General features: G+C 34.8%; 1 protein-coding gene and 1 pseudogene across 1 annotated transcript; both read left to right on the top strand.

Annotated features, from left to right (window-relative positions):
* The first annotated feature begins 4,017 nt into the window (after positions 1–4,017).
* LOC124225523 (olfactory receptor 52J3-like) lies at positions 4,018–10,693 on the top strand (annotated as a pseudogene).
* Positions 10,694–15,789: 5,096 nt separating this feature from the next.
* On the top strand, positions 15,790–16,725 carry LOC124225293 (olfactory receptor 52E2-like). The gene has a single exon (XM_046637879.1). The coding sequence runs from the start codon at positions 15,790–15,792 to the stop codon at positions 16,723–16,725; it is 936 nt and encodes a 311-aa protein (XP_046493835.1).
* Positions 16,726–17,169: the final 444 nt, after the last annotated feature.

Raw genomic sequence — 17,169 nt, 5'->3', positions numbered from 1 at the left:
TTTGATCTGCCATTTGCAATATATTATTGAGTGGATCCAATAGTGCTTGAAATACCTATAGCAGATAGATTTTGGCTGGCCTAGATAGGTAAAGCACAATGCATTTTTTTGTGATTTTGGAACAAAAATTATGTAATCCTCTTCTCTTTTTTATTTTCTAGTCACATTTTGACAAAAGAACTTCTGGCTTGTAGTAGACTGAACGCTTGGCCAAAAGCCAAAATGTTACCATGCAAACCGTGTTATCCATCATCGTCAGGATACTGTCTGACATCCCACTGTAAAATTAATCAAGGGTTGTATATGAGATGAAGCCCAAGAAGTTCTTTGAGACACAAGGAAGATAATGAGACATGGGCAGAGAATACCTAAGTCCCATAGTCCTGCCACTACCTCCTTTCTCTCAACCTTAACTCAGTTGCACAAGGTCTAATTTCTATAACACTTTCAGAAAAATATGTTTGTGATTCTCCTAAGGTATATGGAGAAAATATGCCGTTTAAACAGGGAGGAGGTTAGGAAAATTCCTGGAAGTACTTGAGTATAAAATTAATGATAAAGAATATAAAAATAAATGAGAAAAAGGACCAGTGGATAAATCTTTTGGGCTTTCTTCCCTTTAAATGTGCATTTCTGAGATGTAGATTATATGACATCTTGGAGATGTTGCTACAACAGCAACTGAGCTGTTTCATTAAACAACCCACAATCTAGAGAATATCTTCATTTGACTCTCCTCCTTCGCTTTATGTTTCCCCTGTCCCTCACTTCTGCTTCTTGGGATTTTACTCCACGCGATTTTACTGAGTCAGTCTTTGTTTTCTGGAGAATCTGTATTAAGACAATTGGAACCATAGTGGCTCTAGAAAGCAAGCACTGAGAAGGAGGTTTTGCTTTTAGCAGCAAGGACCCTGTTGCTGATGGTAAGCAGGATAGTGATAAACACTGGTCTGCATTAGCATAATACTTACTAAAGATTTCCCTGTGGTTAATTGGGAGGTGGAATAGGTTAAAAATGAGGCATGGGAATGTATATTAGTTGCTACCTCAAGTGAACGCTAGTAATAAAAATTCTAATGATTGTGAAATGATCCACTTTATTTAAACTGCATTAGAAGGCATTATGAACAACCAGATTTAAAAAAAGGAAATTAATAGCCAATTCAAGGCACTTTGTAAGAACAAGTTAGCAGCTTTAAAAAGATTCATCTCTTGAACGTCAGTGCAGCCCAAATGAGTAAGTATCATTTTTGCTTTGGGATAAAAGAGTTTAAACATAAAAGAATTTCACATCAAATTATCGTTTACTGAAAGGAGCCAAGAAAGTATATGCCAACCTTGAGAGCGTCATGCAAGTTTAGTGAAATAGAAGGCTGAATACAGGATAATTTCTTAACATTTGGTAACTTATTCTATGTAGTATCTGGCAAGTTGTAGCTAAAGTACCATGGGATTATAGACTTGAATGTAAGACCTGAAACTATACAACTCCTGGGAGAAGACATAGGAAGTCAACTCTTTAGTATGGCTCTTAGCAATGTTGTTTTGGACTGGTATCCTCAGGAAAGGGGTCAAAAGAAAAATAAACAAATGGGATGATATCAAACTAAAAATCTTTTGCATAGTGAAGGAAACCATCAACAACAAAAAATTACAAACTATTAAATAGAAGATATTTGCAAATCATATATCTAATAAGGCGCTAATATCAAAAATATATGAAGGACTTACTCAACTTAAGAAAACAGACAATCTGATTAAAAAATGATCAAAGAACTTTAATAGACAATTTTCCAAAGAAAAGATACATATAGCCAACAGGCATCTGAAAAGATGTTCAACATCACTAATCATCAGCGAAATGCAAACCAAAACCACAATGGGATACCACCTCACACTTGTCAGAATGGCTATTATCAAAAAGACAACAAATGAAAGTGTTGGCAAGGATGTGGAGAAATGGGACCCCCTTCACGTTGTTGGTGGGAATGTAAATTGGTGCAGCCACTATGGAAAACACTATCGAGATTCCTCCAAAAATTGAAAATAGAACTGCCATACGATCTCGCAATTCCGCTTCTGGGTATTTGCTGCCGAGACCAGCTAGGCAGCCAGCCGAAGGGGTGGACGGACTTAATAGACAGAACACAATCTATATTATTCAACGGGACAGGAGACCATCAGCCTCAAGGTCTGAGGTGAGGTCGTTCGGATCACCACATATTTATTTGCTGGTAAAGAATCTCAAGCATGTACAATAGCAGGAATTCATGCCTTCAGGGGCACGCAAGCCAAAGTCCAAAGGTTCTATTCTTCATCCCCGGAAGCATACCAGCCCATCCCAGGTCATTCCCTTGGGGAGTATCTTAGGAACAGTCAGCAAGGTAGGCAGATGGCATTCTGTTCCTGCAAGGGCCAGGCATTCATAAGCCCCTTGCCTTCATGCTCGATAAGATATTCCCTTCTGGCCTTTGATTCCAATGCACAAACAATCTGGTATCAGATCACATGTCTCCTAGTGACCCATTTGGAATTTATTTTTCCTAGGCTTAAAGCCTAGCAAGAATGCTGCTATGATCTCCTTCAGCAGGTATTTATCTGAAGAAAACAAAAACACTAATTTGAAGAGATGTATGTAACCCTATGTTCTGTGCAGTATTATTTACAGTAACCAAGATATGGAAGCAACCTAATTCCCAACAATAGATGAATGGATAAAGAAGTTGTGGTATATATACAATGGAATATTACTCAGCCATGAAAAAGAAGAAAATCTTGCCATTTGGGATAACATGGATGGGCCTAGAGGGTATTATGCTAAGTGAAATAAGTCAGACAAAGAAAAACAAATGTCACATGATTTCATTTATATAGAGAATCTAAAAACCAAACCAAAACATAACAGAAAAAGACTCATAGATACAGGAAACAAACTGGTGGTTACCAGAGGAGGATGGGGATGGAGGGTGGGCTAGATGAAGGGGATTAAGAGGTACAAACTTCCAGGTGTAAAACAAACGTAATGCAAATGTAATGAACAGCATACACAATATATTCAATAATATTGCAACAATTTTATATGGTAACAGATGGTAACTAGGTCTACTGTGGTGATTGTTCTGCAATGTATATAAATATATGTGGTATGCATGTACAATTAAATATATTTATATATTATTAAAATATATAATTACATAATATTTTAATCTAAATTATATATAAATTTAAAAATATAAATATATAAAATATATAATAATACATATATAATTATAATACATGTGTAATACAAATATGTATTATGATACATATATAATATATATATAATATATGTAATTATAAATGTACATAAATATATGTATTCTATCATGTATACCTGAAACAAATAAGATATTGTCTGTCAATTATACTTCAATAAAAAAGTAGAAAATAAATAAATAAGATGTACTGAGATTCAATCCTAATAATCTAATTAATGGCTCCTGAAAAACTATACATATCAATGGCCCTATAAATTAAGTAGAGTTGCAGATTTTTCTTGATTTAATATTCATAGAAGTGTCAGATGTTTTAAGGAGGTGATTAAGCTACAGAAGATTTACTACGTGAGAATTAGAACCACCATTTGATTCTATTCCTGGAGAGGGCCTATAGAATATTTTACCAAGGTTTGTATTAAGAAATGTTGAGGAGGGCACTTTCATCACTGAACAGCTATGTGGAATCTCACCTCTAAGATTGGAGTTGACAGTGTAAGATGTTGCCATGAAACTAAGATCCATAGCATCAAAGAGGACGATGCGATTACTAAATGGCAGATGACAAAATGCCACAGTTTGTAACCAGTGGTAAGATCTAGAGATTCAGGGGTAATCAAGGGTAAGATCAACATAACTGGTAAAATATTAAGCCAGCGTAGAGTAGAAATGTTTTGATCAATAGGAATCTGTAATAATGATTAGAAGATGATGGTACTACCAGTAGTGAGTAAATCCATAGGCAACTATTGTAGTGCTCAACATGTCTAATGATGACGTAGATAATGATTATGGTAAACAAATATAATAATGATATTGATTATAATAAGCATGATTTTTGTAGGAGTTTCAAGCAGAAAGATGATGTCAGATGAAAAGATTCTGCTTCTTTCTGCAGAATGACATTGGCATATCACCATGAACCTATTTAGTAAATGTTTTTCAGATTTTTCTCTAAAGTATCCTAAAGCCTACTTTAGAATATATGCCAAAATAAATGCTAACTAGGGAAAGAAAAATGCTCAGACTTTCAAGAACTGTTAGATAAAGCTTCTGAGATGAAAAACACTAAGTATTCAAAAAGTATAATTCCATAATGACTCTCCAGTTAAAATAAGGCCTGTGAAAGCCAGTTGAAAATTGGCATGTTGGGCCAACTATACCTCAAAATAGGTCTAATGATTTTGCACAAAGAATTTTGTGGTTATTTTTCCAGTTCCTAAGTGTAATTGCCTCCAATATTCACGTTCAATTCACCTGTTTTCCTTCTTCATCAAAAATGATTTTTATAGTAGCTATTAGATAATCACCACAAAATTGAACAGATGGTAGCTGTAATTGCAGGTACCTTGCTAGACTTGGTACCTCTACCGGAGAAGATGAAAAGAGCCTCTGGAACTTGATGTGTAGTAATGAAATAAATAGAATGAATAAACTTAAAATTTCTCACTTTCCTATTTTTAATTTAACTGAAACAAAGTTCAGTAAACTTACTATAAAGGGCAAGATAGAAATAATTTTAAGCTTTGCCAGCCATATAGTTTTTGTTGCAATTATTCAATTCCACCACTGTAATGTAAAAATAGACATATATTAAACAAAACTTAACAACCGTGTCTGTGTTCCAAAAAAGCTTTACCCAAAAAACAGGTGGTGAGTTGATTTTGGCAAATAGGCTGTAGTTTTCCATACTATTTTAAAAGTTAAGCAACTGTAGATAGAAAACATATTATCAATATATTGTATTGCTACAACACATGTAAAAAAATGTGTAACAAAAAACCATGAAGAATAGGAGGGAAGAGTTAGGAATATGATATGAGGTTCTTATGCTAAAGATGAAATGGTATTATTTCAAAACATACTATGATTAATCAAAGGTATGTATATATTGTAAATATTTTAAAAATGAATTTAATAATCATTCGATAATGGAGATAACACAGATTCATTAAAAAATATTGAATCAAAACAAGATGATGGAAAATAAGGAAAAAAGAAAAAACAGATGTAACAAGTAAGAACCAAAGTTGGTAGATTTTCAATGAAACATTTAAATAATCACATTAAAAATGAACAATTTCAATAAATGAACTAAAAGTGACAAATTATTGGATTAGATAAAAAACAAAATCTATCTCTATGTTCCTGCACTTAAAGATCTAAGTAGCATAAATGGAAAAGAATGGAAAAAGATATACAAAAAAACATTAACAAAGAAAAACTGAAGAATATATATTGATATCATACAAAATATATTTCAGAACAAAGACTATCTTAAGGAGTATTGAGTAACAATGGAGGTTGAAAATACATGTATCAAAAACTTGTATATTTTAAGAGATATGAAGAAATCTACAAATATAGTGAATTCAACACTTCACTCTCAGTAATTCATTGAGCAAGTGAAACAGATATCACTAGCTACTGGACCAAACTGATACTTATAGACATTCTATCCAAACCACAGAGGGATATCATCCACGTTTTTACTAACTAAATTTGAAATTTTAAAGTGATTTTAGTTTTACATATAATTGTCAGCAGTACCGAGAGATTCTGCATATCATTTATCCGGTTCTCTCCAAAGTAACATCTTGTAAAACAACATTACCATCATGATGTTGACATTGAGACATTCAAGATACAGAAGATTTCCATCACTACTAGAATCCCTCAACTTGTCCTTTTATAGGCACAGCCACTTCCCTACCACTCTCACTCGACTCCCTTGGCCTTATATCCTTGTGACCACTAATCTATTTCAATAATTTTTATTTAACATTTAAGCAATGTTACATAAATTAAAGCATATAGTATGACATCTTTGGAGACTGGCTTTTTCACTCAGCATAATTATCTGGAAGTTCAACCAAGTTGTTGCCTCTATCATCGTGGTTTTTTTCACTTCGATCAATGAGTTATAGTATTCCACAGTATGAATATACTGCCATTTGTTTAACCATTCACTCATTGAAGGACATCTGGGTTGCTTCCCTCATTTGTCAATTATGAATAGAGCTTCTACAAGCATTTTGCAAAGGTTTCTATGTGAACATAAGTTTTCATTTCTCTGGGATAAATACCCAAGACTACAATCATTGATTGTGGATTATTTGGCAGCTAAATCTTTGCGTGCTAAAAAACTGCTAAACTGTTTCCAGAATGGCTGTCTCCTTTAACATTCCAATCAGCTATGCACGAGTCATCCAGTTTCTCTGCATCTCTGCCAGTATTTGTTTCACTATTTTTTTCATTTCAACTATTCTCATAAATGTGTAGTAATATCTAATTCTGTTTTTAATTTTCGTTTCCCTAATGTCTAAATGCAGGTTTACCATATAACCCAGCAATTCCACTTCTAGGTATATACACAGGAGAAAAAGAAACCATGTTCACACAAAAAATTGTACACAAATGTCCATAGCAGTGTCTTTCATAATAGCCAAACAGCAGAAATAACCCAAATGCACTTCAACCAATGAATGGTTAAATAAAATGTGGTATAGCCATACAATGGAATATTATTTGGCAATAAAAAGGAATGAAGTTTTATTATCTGCTACAAGATGGTTGCAATTAAAAAACACTACACTGAATAAAATAAACCAGTGATACAAGAAAACATATTGTATGATTTCTTTTATCTAAAACGTCAAGAAGAGGCAAATCTATGAAGACAGAAAGTAGATTAGTGATTGCCTATGGCTAGAAATGATTGGGCAAGAAAAGGAGTGATTGCTAACAGATTTGAGATTTCTCTTGAGAGTGACGAAGATATTCTCAAGTTCGTTGCAGTGCAGTAGCAAAAGTGAGAATGGACAAAAATTAATTAAATTGTACATTTTAAATGAGTTGTATGATATGTGAATTTTACATCAATAAATTTGTATTAAAAATTAGATGATCATATTTATATAGAACTATTACTGGATTTTATAGTCTTTTCATTTTATCTATGTGTCTAACCCTCTGACAATACCAAACCGGCTTGATTACTATAGCCACATAATATCTTGAATTTGAAGACTCGTTTTTCCACTTTATTCTTTAAAAAAAATTATTTTAGCTATTCTAGATACTTTGCCTTTCCATATAAATTTTAAGATAATATTGTCTATAGTGGCAAAAATCCTGCATGTATTTTGACAGGAATTGTGTTAAATCTCTCCATCGATTTGGGTAAATTTTACATCGGTACTCTGTTGAGTCTTCTGATCCCAGCGTATAGTCTCTCCAATTACTTAGAACTTTAAACTTTTTAAGAGAATTATTTTGTGGTTTTCATACTGTACATGTTTTATTAGATTTACACTTAAGTACATCCTTTTTTAGCATGAATGTAAATGGTTTTGATGGCTTTTTAATTTTTAAGTATGGATTTTGTGTGTTAATTACTAGTATATAGAAATACAATTAAATTTTTAATGTTGATCTTGTATCCTAGGGCCTTGCTGAACTCACTTGATTGTTTCAAAAAGTTTCTGTTTGTAAGTTGGTTTTTGTAGATTACTTTGTGTTTTCAACATAGACAATCCTGACATTTGAAAAGAGGATTAGTCTTCTTCTTTTTTAGTTCAGTATGTTTCTTATTTCCTTTTCTTGACTGATTGCACTGGCTAGGATTTCCAACAGTATTATGAATAATATCAATAAGAATGCATATCCTTGCCTTATTTGCAATCTTAAGGGAAAGCCTGCAGTCTTTCACTGTAAAGTATAATGTTAACTACAGTTTTGGTTTTTTTTTTTTTGTATGCTTTCACTTTTTTTGATGCTCTTTGTGAAGTAGAGGAAGTTCCCATTTGATGTATTTTTTTTGTGAGTTTTTAACATGAACGAATGCTGAATTTCGTAAAATGCTTTTTTCCTGCATTGACTGATTGATATATTAATATGCTTTTTTCTTATTTAACTTGCTACTTTTATGGGTTTCATTAATTGACTTTCAAATATTGAACCAGCCTTTCAGTCCTGTAATATACACCACTTGGTCATGTTGCATAATTGTTTTTCATGTATTGTTGAATTATATTTGCAAATATATTTTTAAGGATTTTTTTGTCTATGTACATGGTTATTGGTCTGCAGTTTTTATTTTTTGTACTTCCTTGATCTAGTTTTAGTATCAAGGTTGTGTTAACTTCACAGGATGAATTGGGAAGTGTTCTCTCCTCCTTCACGGAAGATATTATAAAGAATCAGTGTTAATTGTTCTTCAAAAGTTGAATAGAATTCTCCAATGAAATTATCCAACCTGGATATTTCTTTGTTGCAAATTTAAAATTTCTTCCTTAATTGTTATAGGGCTATTCAAGTGACCTATTTCATATAAATGAGGAGTGGCAGTTTGTGGATTTTGAGGAACTGGTTCCTTTAATTTACATTGTCATTGTTTTTATAGAATTATTGATGTCCGTAATATCTATAGTGATAGCCTGTTTCCTTCCTGATATTGAAAATTGTGTCTTTCTTCTCTCTCACTCCTTTTGTCAATCTTGCTAGAGGTTTGTTAAGGTTATTTATCTTTTAAAAAAATCAGCTCCTGGTTTCATTTATTTTCTATTCATCTCCCATGTTCCTAAGCTCTTACTCTCTGTTTTTTGCTCATTCTCTGGTTGTCTTTTCTTTCCTTATTATGTCTGATTTTCTGTACTAAAAAAGAAATTATTAGAAGATAGGGACAAGGTCTTATGGATATTGCTCTGGGTAAGTGTAAAGAGCATATTACTTCGCCCTGACCTGGGAGAGCTGGGACCACACTCAGAACTTCCCTCAAACTTCTGTATTTCAACTCCTCTGAATGTTTCACAGTCTTTCTTGAATGTTATCCTTGAATACAGGAAACAGGGAAAAATCTAAAGTCCTCTTTGTTACTTTATGTTCTTCCATGATCCCAGCAACATAGAGATGCACACTGCTGTACTAAGAAATATTTTGGTTCTGAAATTGTTTTCACTTGGTAAATCTTTCTGTGCATATTTGACTTTAAGTTTCCTTTGGTGATATTTATCTATAAGTGTATATTGAATGATTTCATGAGGATGCCTGTTGATTTTAGAGGTGAATTTTTGAATTTGAATTCAGGTGATAATAAGTTTCAAATGAAACATACTTAAGGCATTTGGCGTATAGATATTATAATATGTATATATCTTTTATCTCTGCTTTTCTTTATGTTAGTGTGGCTATGTTTAGATATCCACATCTGTCTGTCTTTTGCTACATTAGTGATTTGTTAGGTTTGTCCTTATCATTCAAAATTTGGGAAGTTCTTTATTTTATATCAATCCAAATACCAATTTTTTTGCTCACAAAAATAGTAACACAATATTAATTATTTTGGTTCAGAACTACAGAGGATGTTACATTATTTCTCAACATTGGCTACACTGTGTCTAGAATCATCATAAGGATATGATGGATATGTTTAATCATCATGAAGGATGTGTTCCTTAGTTTCTAATTGTGTCTAGTGTCAGGAATTTTCCTTTCCCTTTCTCTAATAGACCAATATAGATAAGAAAGAACACCAATGCCTTCTCTTGCAATCTACTAAAATATGAACTAACCATCTCAGAGTATGCCTAAGAATTTTTTTTCTAGGGTTAGACCATATCTTCTATTCCAGCCAAATTCAGAATGCACAATCAAAATATAACTGTGTTCCATCCCTGCACATTTTTTTAGGCACTCCATGGCTGGAAACTGCTCATGCCTGGATTTACTTTCCCTTCTGTTGTGTTTACATTGGGGCTATTACCGGCAATGTAACAATTTTGATAGTCAAATTAACACAAAAAACATCTTCTTGAATCCAATATCCTTCCTGGCCATTTTATTAGTCATAGATCTGGCCCTATCCACATTGTCGATGCCACATATGTTGAATACCTTCTGACTTAACGCTCTTGAAATTGGCTTTGGAGCCTGTGTGACCCAGCTATTTCTCATAAGCACCTTCACTGGACGAATCTGTAGTTCTTCAGGCCATGGCTTTTGAACATGCACTATGTGGCCATTTGTGCACCACTCCATTGTACAACCGTCCAGACAGTCTGAGAGCTGTCACGAACTGGAGTGGGCATTGTATTCAGTGCAGTCATGCTCACCTTGCCTGTGATCTACCTAATCCACCGTCTGCCCTTTTGTGATGCTCACCTTATTGCCCACACCTACTATGAGCACATTGGCATTGTCAAGTTGGTTTGTGCCAACATTTGAATCAATGCCGTCTATGGTTTTTTGTTGCTTCCTTTCTTGTCCTTGTCCTGGTACTGGTTGGAATCTCCTATGACTACATCCTTCAGCGGTATTTCACCTCAAATCCCAAGTTGCCCGTTACAAGACGCTGAGCACTTATGGCCCCCATGCTGCCTGTTTTCTGTACACCCTCTCTCTTCTCCTTCATTTGTAACAAATGTACTATACTAATATAAGTTGTTGATAGTAGAGGGAACAGTGAAGTGTGCCTGGGAACTCTGTGCTATCTTTCAATTTTTATGTAAAACTAAAAAAATAGAGTTTATGTAAAAAATAAAAAGCAAAGAAATCATTGGATTTGGAAATTTCAGATTCTTTTGATGATGAACACAAAATTTTGTCTACATTGTCTTACAATAACTAAAATTGCTGTGTAACCTATTAGAAATTAAAATCACATTTGGAATGATCAGAGAGCTCTCCATGCTGTCAAAGAATTATAGAATAAAGGTGAAAGAAAAAACAGAATCTAAAAAGATGGCTTGGCATTTGTGGTCACTTTTTCTTTAAAAATGTCTGATGACTCTTGCGTAAGATAACAAGAAGATAAGTCAGATTTTCTTTAAATTGCTTTGCCAGGTGGACCATATTTTACTGGAGTTTGGCATTGAGGGCTTATTAACATGGACCCAGTTGATGCAAAGGAGTGATTTCCAGTTCTTTATGAACTTTTCATGTGTAATATATATATTTTTTATTATAATAATGATAAACTCCAAAGTCAGGATATTAGTAGTTAGATTTGATGAGGAAATGAGAAACAAGAGTATACAGCATGCTTCAATTTTAATCCATGTTTTATTATTCGTGCTAAACAGGGAGTGCATAGCTTTTTATTTGTATTTTTCCTGAATCTAAAATATTTTTATGATGAGAATTATTAAATACAAACATTTTAGAGAAGTCTGAAGCTGTTCAGTGTAAGTATGATAGATATTGAAGATTATGACGGCTCTGATAAGAAGTAGAAGAATGACCTGCATGCTAAATGGAGGAGGCAGCAGAGAATTACTGGCTGGGAAACTCAATACATTTGGGAGCTCAAGTTTATTTTGGTTCTGTGAAGAAATATGGGGAAATTTATTTAAAACTAAATGAATGGGCATCATCTACAAAGCTAGTGGAATTTTCAATTTATTATTAACATTTACTAAATAGTTATTATGTGAAAGATATACTATCAGGCCAACCACATGTTATCCTTCATTTAAACTTTACATAAGCCACATGAAGTAGATACCATTTTACTCCCCCTTTTCCATATAAGAATATTAAATCTTAATGAGGTTGTGTCTTGCTCAACTTCACACAGCTGGTAAGTGGATGAGCTTGCAAGAGGACACAGGCAATTAGGATCTACTCTGCTAGGTTCAACCACATTATTATATGGTTTTTGAGGGGGTTAAGAGTTCTCATGATTTGTAATGGCCTATCTTCCAGGCAAGGAGTTTAGTTGATTTACATAGGCTCAGGTACACATCACTGATTCTGTATAGTCGGTCTTTATCTCTAGAGGAGGACAAAACTCCCTGGTGGATTTTTAGACTTTTAGCATAGGCCTTGGCTGAAAATGGGTACCTTTGAGCCCTTGTCCTTCACAAATATGACCCTAGCGAATTTCATTTGGAGGCTCTCCTTTGGGGAATATCATATAAAGGATAAAAACTCCATTCCCTGTTTGGGTTTACATGGAAATAAGGAGACTAAGACAGGCTCAGAATGGCTTACGGTGCACAGTCTGGTGAGTCTACTACACGTTTCCCTAGTCTCCCAACAGGATGACAGTCAGAGAGGAAGAAAGGACAAGAGGCAGAAGTGTCATAAAGCTGAGGAGAGCAGAGGGGCTGAGATTGGGTTAATGATATGAAGGAAGTTCTATATTTATATGTCATAGCAAATATCCTTGATAGCTCCTATTTGCATTTTTAGCTTTTTAATCATTATAAGATCAAATGTCTCAACCTAGGAAGATTTGTTCATTGTTTCCTATTAGGGTGAGGTAAAAAAAAATAAAATAAACCCTTAAGATGTTCTTTCATATCCCAAGGCTAGGGTGATTAAAAGTAAAGATCTATAAAAGAAACAGTAGAAATAGTCTAGTGCATTTCTGAGACCTGCTTTAGGCAGTGCAGATCAACAGGTAACTCCATACTCAAAATGAGTATCATGCTGTATAAACAGTTTACGGCATGTGCGGACACTTGAAAAAAAAAACAAACTGTGCTATGTTTCCAGAAGTCACAAGGTTTTGCTGATGTATTCCCATCTACAGTGTTGGCACTTATCTGCATATGGCACTTATCTCTAAGGGTCCAGGATTTTCAGTTTCTAGTTCTTTAGAGGGTCATGTATTGTGTATTGGAAAGATTAACCATTTTCCACAACTAAAGAATTCCTTAGTTTATCACCTAAAATTCCCAAGACAGCCAGCAAACTTTGGGTTCTCTTCATTGATTATCTCCATCACTCAAGATTTAAGACTAAGTAACATCCTATTATACTAATTAAGCTATATTTCATTTTCCTTTTATCAAAGAAACCTTACAGTTTGCTTATATTTTGTTTATTACTTACCGAAACAACAGAATACAAAGATCACAGTTAAAACAAACTGCGTGTTTGATTTTAAGTTCACTATTCAAAAAAAAACCCTTGAAATATGTACAGTCATGGGCCACATGATTGCATTTCAGTCAAGGACGGAGCGCATGTAAGACGGCAGTCCCATAAGATTAGTAGCATACAGCCTGAATATGTAGCAAGCTATACCATCTAGGTCTGTGTATAAAGTTCAACTCTCCATGATGTTCTCACAATGAAATCACCTAACGATGCACTTATCAGAAGATATCCCCACAGTTAAGTGGCACATAACCATATTTAACATTTCCTTAACCAATATATCAGGCTCAGTACTAGATTTTAGATATAGAGATATAAGTAAGAGAGCGTTTCTTTGACGTTAAAGAGCTTACTTTCTAGAAATTAGATTAAACGTGCAAGTAAATATAATTTCAAATGATTTTGTAAAATGTTATTCCAAATACAATAGGCATGTGTACGGGACAGCTTACCCTGTTAATATTTCTTCCTTTCCCTCCAAATTTGCAAGAGATTTACTTCCTCTCTTCTTCTATCTACTTAAATCTACCGTTGAGTCTTTTGGCATTGCTTTTCTCTTACTTTTTTTTTTTTTAAATCATTATCAGCCTGTCTAGATTATAGCTGTGAGAGACGGGAGACCCATTTTTACAGTCATTTATTATTCACCAGAGCTTAGAATAATTTAGATTCTCCTTAAAAACCAGAAAAAATGGCTGGACCCATGGCCCAGTGGTTAAAATTCTGCACACTCTGCTTTGCAGCCCGAGTTCATGGGTTTGGATCCTAGGCATGGACCTACTCCACTTACGAGCTGTGCTGTGATGGCATCCCCCACACAAAAAATAGAGGAGGATTGGCACAGATGTTAGCTCTAGGCTAATCTTCCTCAAGTAAAGAAGAGGATGATTGGCAATGGATGTTAGCGCAGGGTGAATCTTCCTCACCAAAAAACCAAAAAGAAGCAAAGAAAATAGAAAAAAAAACCTTTAAGAATCATTTATATAACAGTTACTTGTGTTAATTTTACCACTTGCAAAAGATAAGCAAACTGTTGCCACAGCTTTCATATGTATATATATAAGAGACAATATATATATGTATATATTTATGTATATATATCATATATGCACATATATCACTGTTCACAACATCATATAACTTGTGTATAAACATCTATTAAGTTACAAAGAAGATATCTGAGATTAAGCCAAAGAGTCATTTGATAAGAAGCAATGTTTGGTAGCCATGTCTGCAATTCTGTTGCCCAACAGGGATTACACTTTTAGTTCTCTAGTCTCCTCTGGACCACTCCATCTTCTTGGCAGGAAGCATACATTTTGAAGCCATGGGACACTCAATGATATGTTACAATGAAGAGGCACCACAAAAATTACTCTTAACATCGCATAATATCTTACTTTCTAGTTTCTTTCTCCCTCCCTCCCTCTCCTTCTCTCTATATCTGGATTAAAACATTTCTCTGAATACCTAAGGCTTTCACACTTAAGCATCTAAACCAAACATTTCTATTGACATGGACACTCTTTCCCTTCTTTGGCCGGGTATTCCTGACTTTCAATTCTGGCCAACATTTGTTCACTCTGAAAAATTCTGTCACATCTACTTTGCCGTAAACATAATGGAATTGTAAATCACCAAATACTAGGTGAAAGAACATTTGTTTTCCCTGGCTTTCCACTATAATGAGTGAATACTATAAGCCTCCCTTAAGATTTGGGACACTTCACTAGTTCCAAGTGGGTTGGTCATGGTGAGACATAGAATGTTCTTCATAGTACATTGCAATTTGTGTTTTCTCCATTTGGTCTCCTTCTCAATACCTTGGTTAATTGATTAGTATTTTTGAGCCAGTGATCACTAACACGCATAAATGAAGAAAATGATATATTATGAACATCACCTGTACCATGTGAATTTGGATGCACCCCACTTTTGAGATCAGTACATTAAAATCTCCGATGATGACCATTCAAAGATGATGAATTTAAACATTTTCCCCTCAGATGCTGTTTTTAATAATCTGTAAAGCTCTATTGGCAATTTGAAATACAATTACAGAAAAGAAACAATAACTTGTGTCTCTGTGTGTATGTTGTATTACGTTATGTGTATTTCTGGTTAGGATTTTTAATTCATCAGTAAGCATCCGTCTTCATTAGTATATAGAAGGAAAACACAAAGAGAGTAAGCACTAAGGAATCATGATCCTGGTTATAATCTTTGTGTATATATTATTCCTTTCATTCATTCACTTATTATCTTCTTCATATATGTGTGTATATATTTATATATGTGTGTATATGTATATATAAGTAAATGTATGTAAAGAAGCAGATACACAAATACATACATACAGCAAAAGATCACCTTCCATAGAATGAATAAAAATGCATTATGAAACAAAGATTTAGAGTAGTAAAATTAATTCAGTATTCTGTAACTAAATTCCAATTATGAAAGTTTTACTATCATAGAGTAGGTTAATTATTCTGACGAAAAGGCTATTGATGGGGTCGATAATGGGATAAACAGGTAAGATATCTGCTTTTTTCCAGTACCACAAAACATCCTGGTAACAGACTGGTACCTTCCAGTATGGATCAGCACACATCTGCAATGAACACATTCATATGAAATCACAAGCAAGATGTCCCTTTCCAATGACGCTCAGCTCCATCCCTCCTCCTTCCTGCTACTGGGAATCCCAGGACTGGAAAACATCCACATCTGGATTGGCTTTCCCTTTTGTGCTCTGTACCTGATTGCACTCATGGGGAACTTCACCTTCTTATTTGTCATCCAGACTGAGCACAGCCTCCATCAGCCCATGGTCTACTTCTTGGCAATGCTGGCTACCATCGACCTGGGACTGTCCACAGCCACCATCCCTAAGATGCTGGGCATATTCTGGTTCAGACTCAGGGAGATCATTTTTGGTGCCTGCCTCACTCAGATGTTTTTCATTCACATCTTTCCTGGCATGGAGTCAGTAGTCCTTCTTGCAATGGCTTATGACCGATACATAGCTATTTGTAATCCTCTCCTTTATAACACAATCCTTACTAACAAGATCGTAGCTTTTATTGATTTTGGGGTGGTTGGGAGATCTTTCCTCTCTGTATTCCCCTTTATATTCCTCATCTTGCGATTGCCCTTCTGTGGACACCATGTCATTCCCCACACATACTGTGAGCACATGGGTCTTGCTCGTCTGGCCTGTGCAAGCATCAAGGTCAATATCATATATGGTCTGGGGACCATAGCTATCCTGGGACTTGACATCATGGCCATTGCTCTGTCCTATGTCCAAATTCTCCATGCTATTTTCCGTCTCCCCTCCCGTGAGGCCAGGCTCAAGTCTCTCAGCACCTGTGGTTCCCATGTCTGTGTCATTTTGGCCTTTTACACCCCAGCCCTCTTCTCTTTTATGACACATCGTTTTGGCCAAAATGTTCCTGGCTGCATCCATATCCTTCTGGCCAATCTCTATGTGGTTATTCCACCAGTGCTCAATCCTGTCATTTATGGAGTTAGGACAAAGCAGATCCGTGAAAGGGTGCTCAGAATATTTCTCCAGAAATAGATAGTGGATGAATATCTCCAGTTTTTGTCCAAAGGACTAAACGTTAACATGCATGGATCTGAGGAAGGAGGAGAGGCCTTGAAAAGGATAAATGAGGTAAGGCCATGACCACTTAATGGGAAGGGTGTCTTCTTTTGTGCATTTCACTTATTCATGGAGAGAAAATACAAGCTCTGAATTCTAAATATCAAGGTGGATGAGTAATCATTCTATATGGTTATTCTGAAGATGAATATGATGTGTTCATGATTCCCAGAGATCTAAGTGGTCAAGTTACAGAAGATATTTTTCCACTTCCCCTATTGGCACCAGATATTCCCTCTTCTCTTTCTCTTTCTCCCTCTATCTGTCCATCTCATTCTCCTTCTCCTTACTGTTTTCCTTCCCTTCCACTTCTTCCTCCTTATTCTATTACTCACCTTCTTGCTTTCTCTCTCCTTCAAA

This window comes from Equus quagga, chromosome 14, assembly GCF_021613505.1.
Source record: "Equus quagga isolate Etosha38 chromosome 14, UCLA_HA_Equagga_1.0, whole genome shotgun sequence".
NCBI classification, from domain to species: Eukaryota; Metazoa; Chordata; class Mammalia; order Perissodactyla; family Equidae; genus Equus; species Equus quagga.
This window is presented reverse-complemented; position numbering and strand designations above follow the sequence as displayed.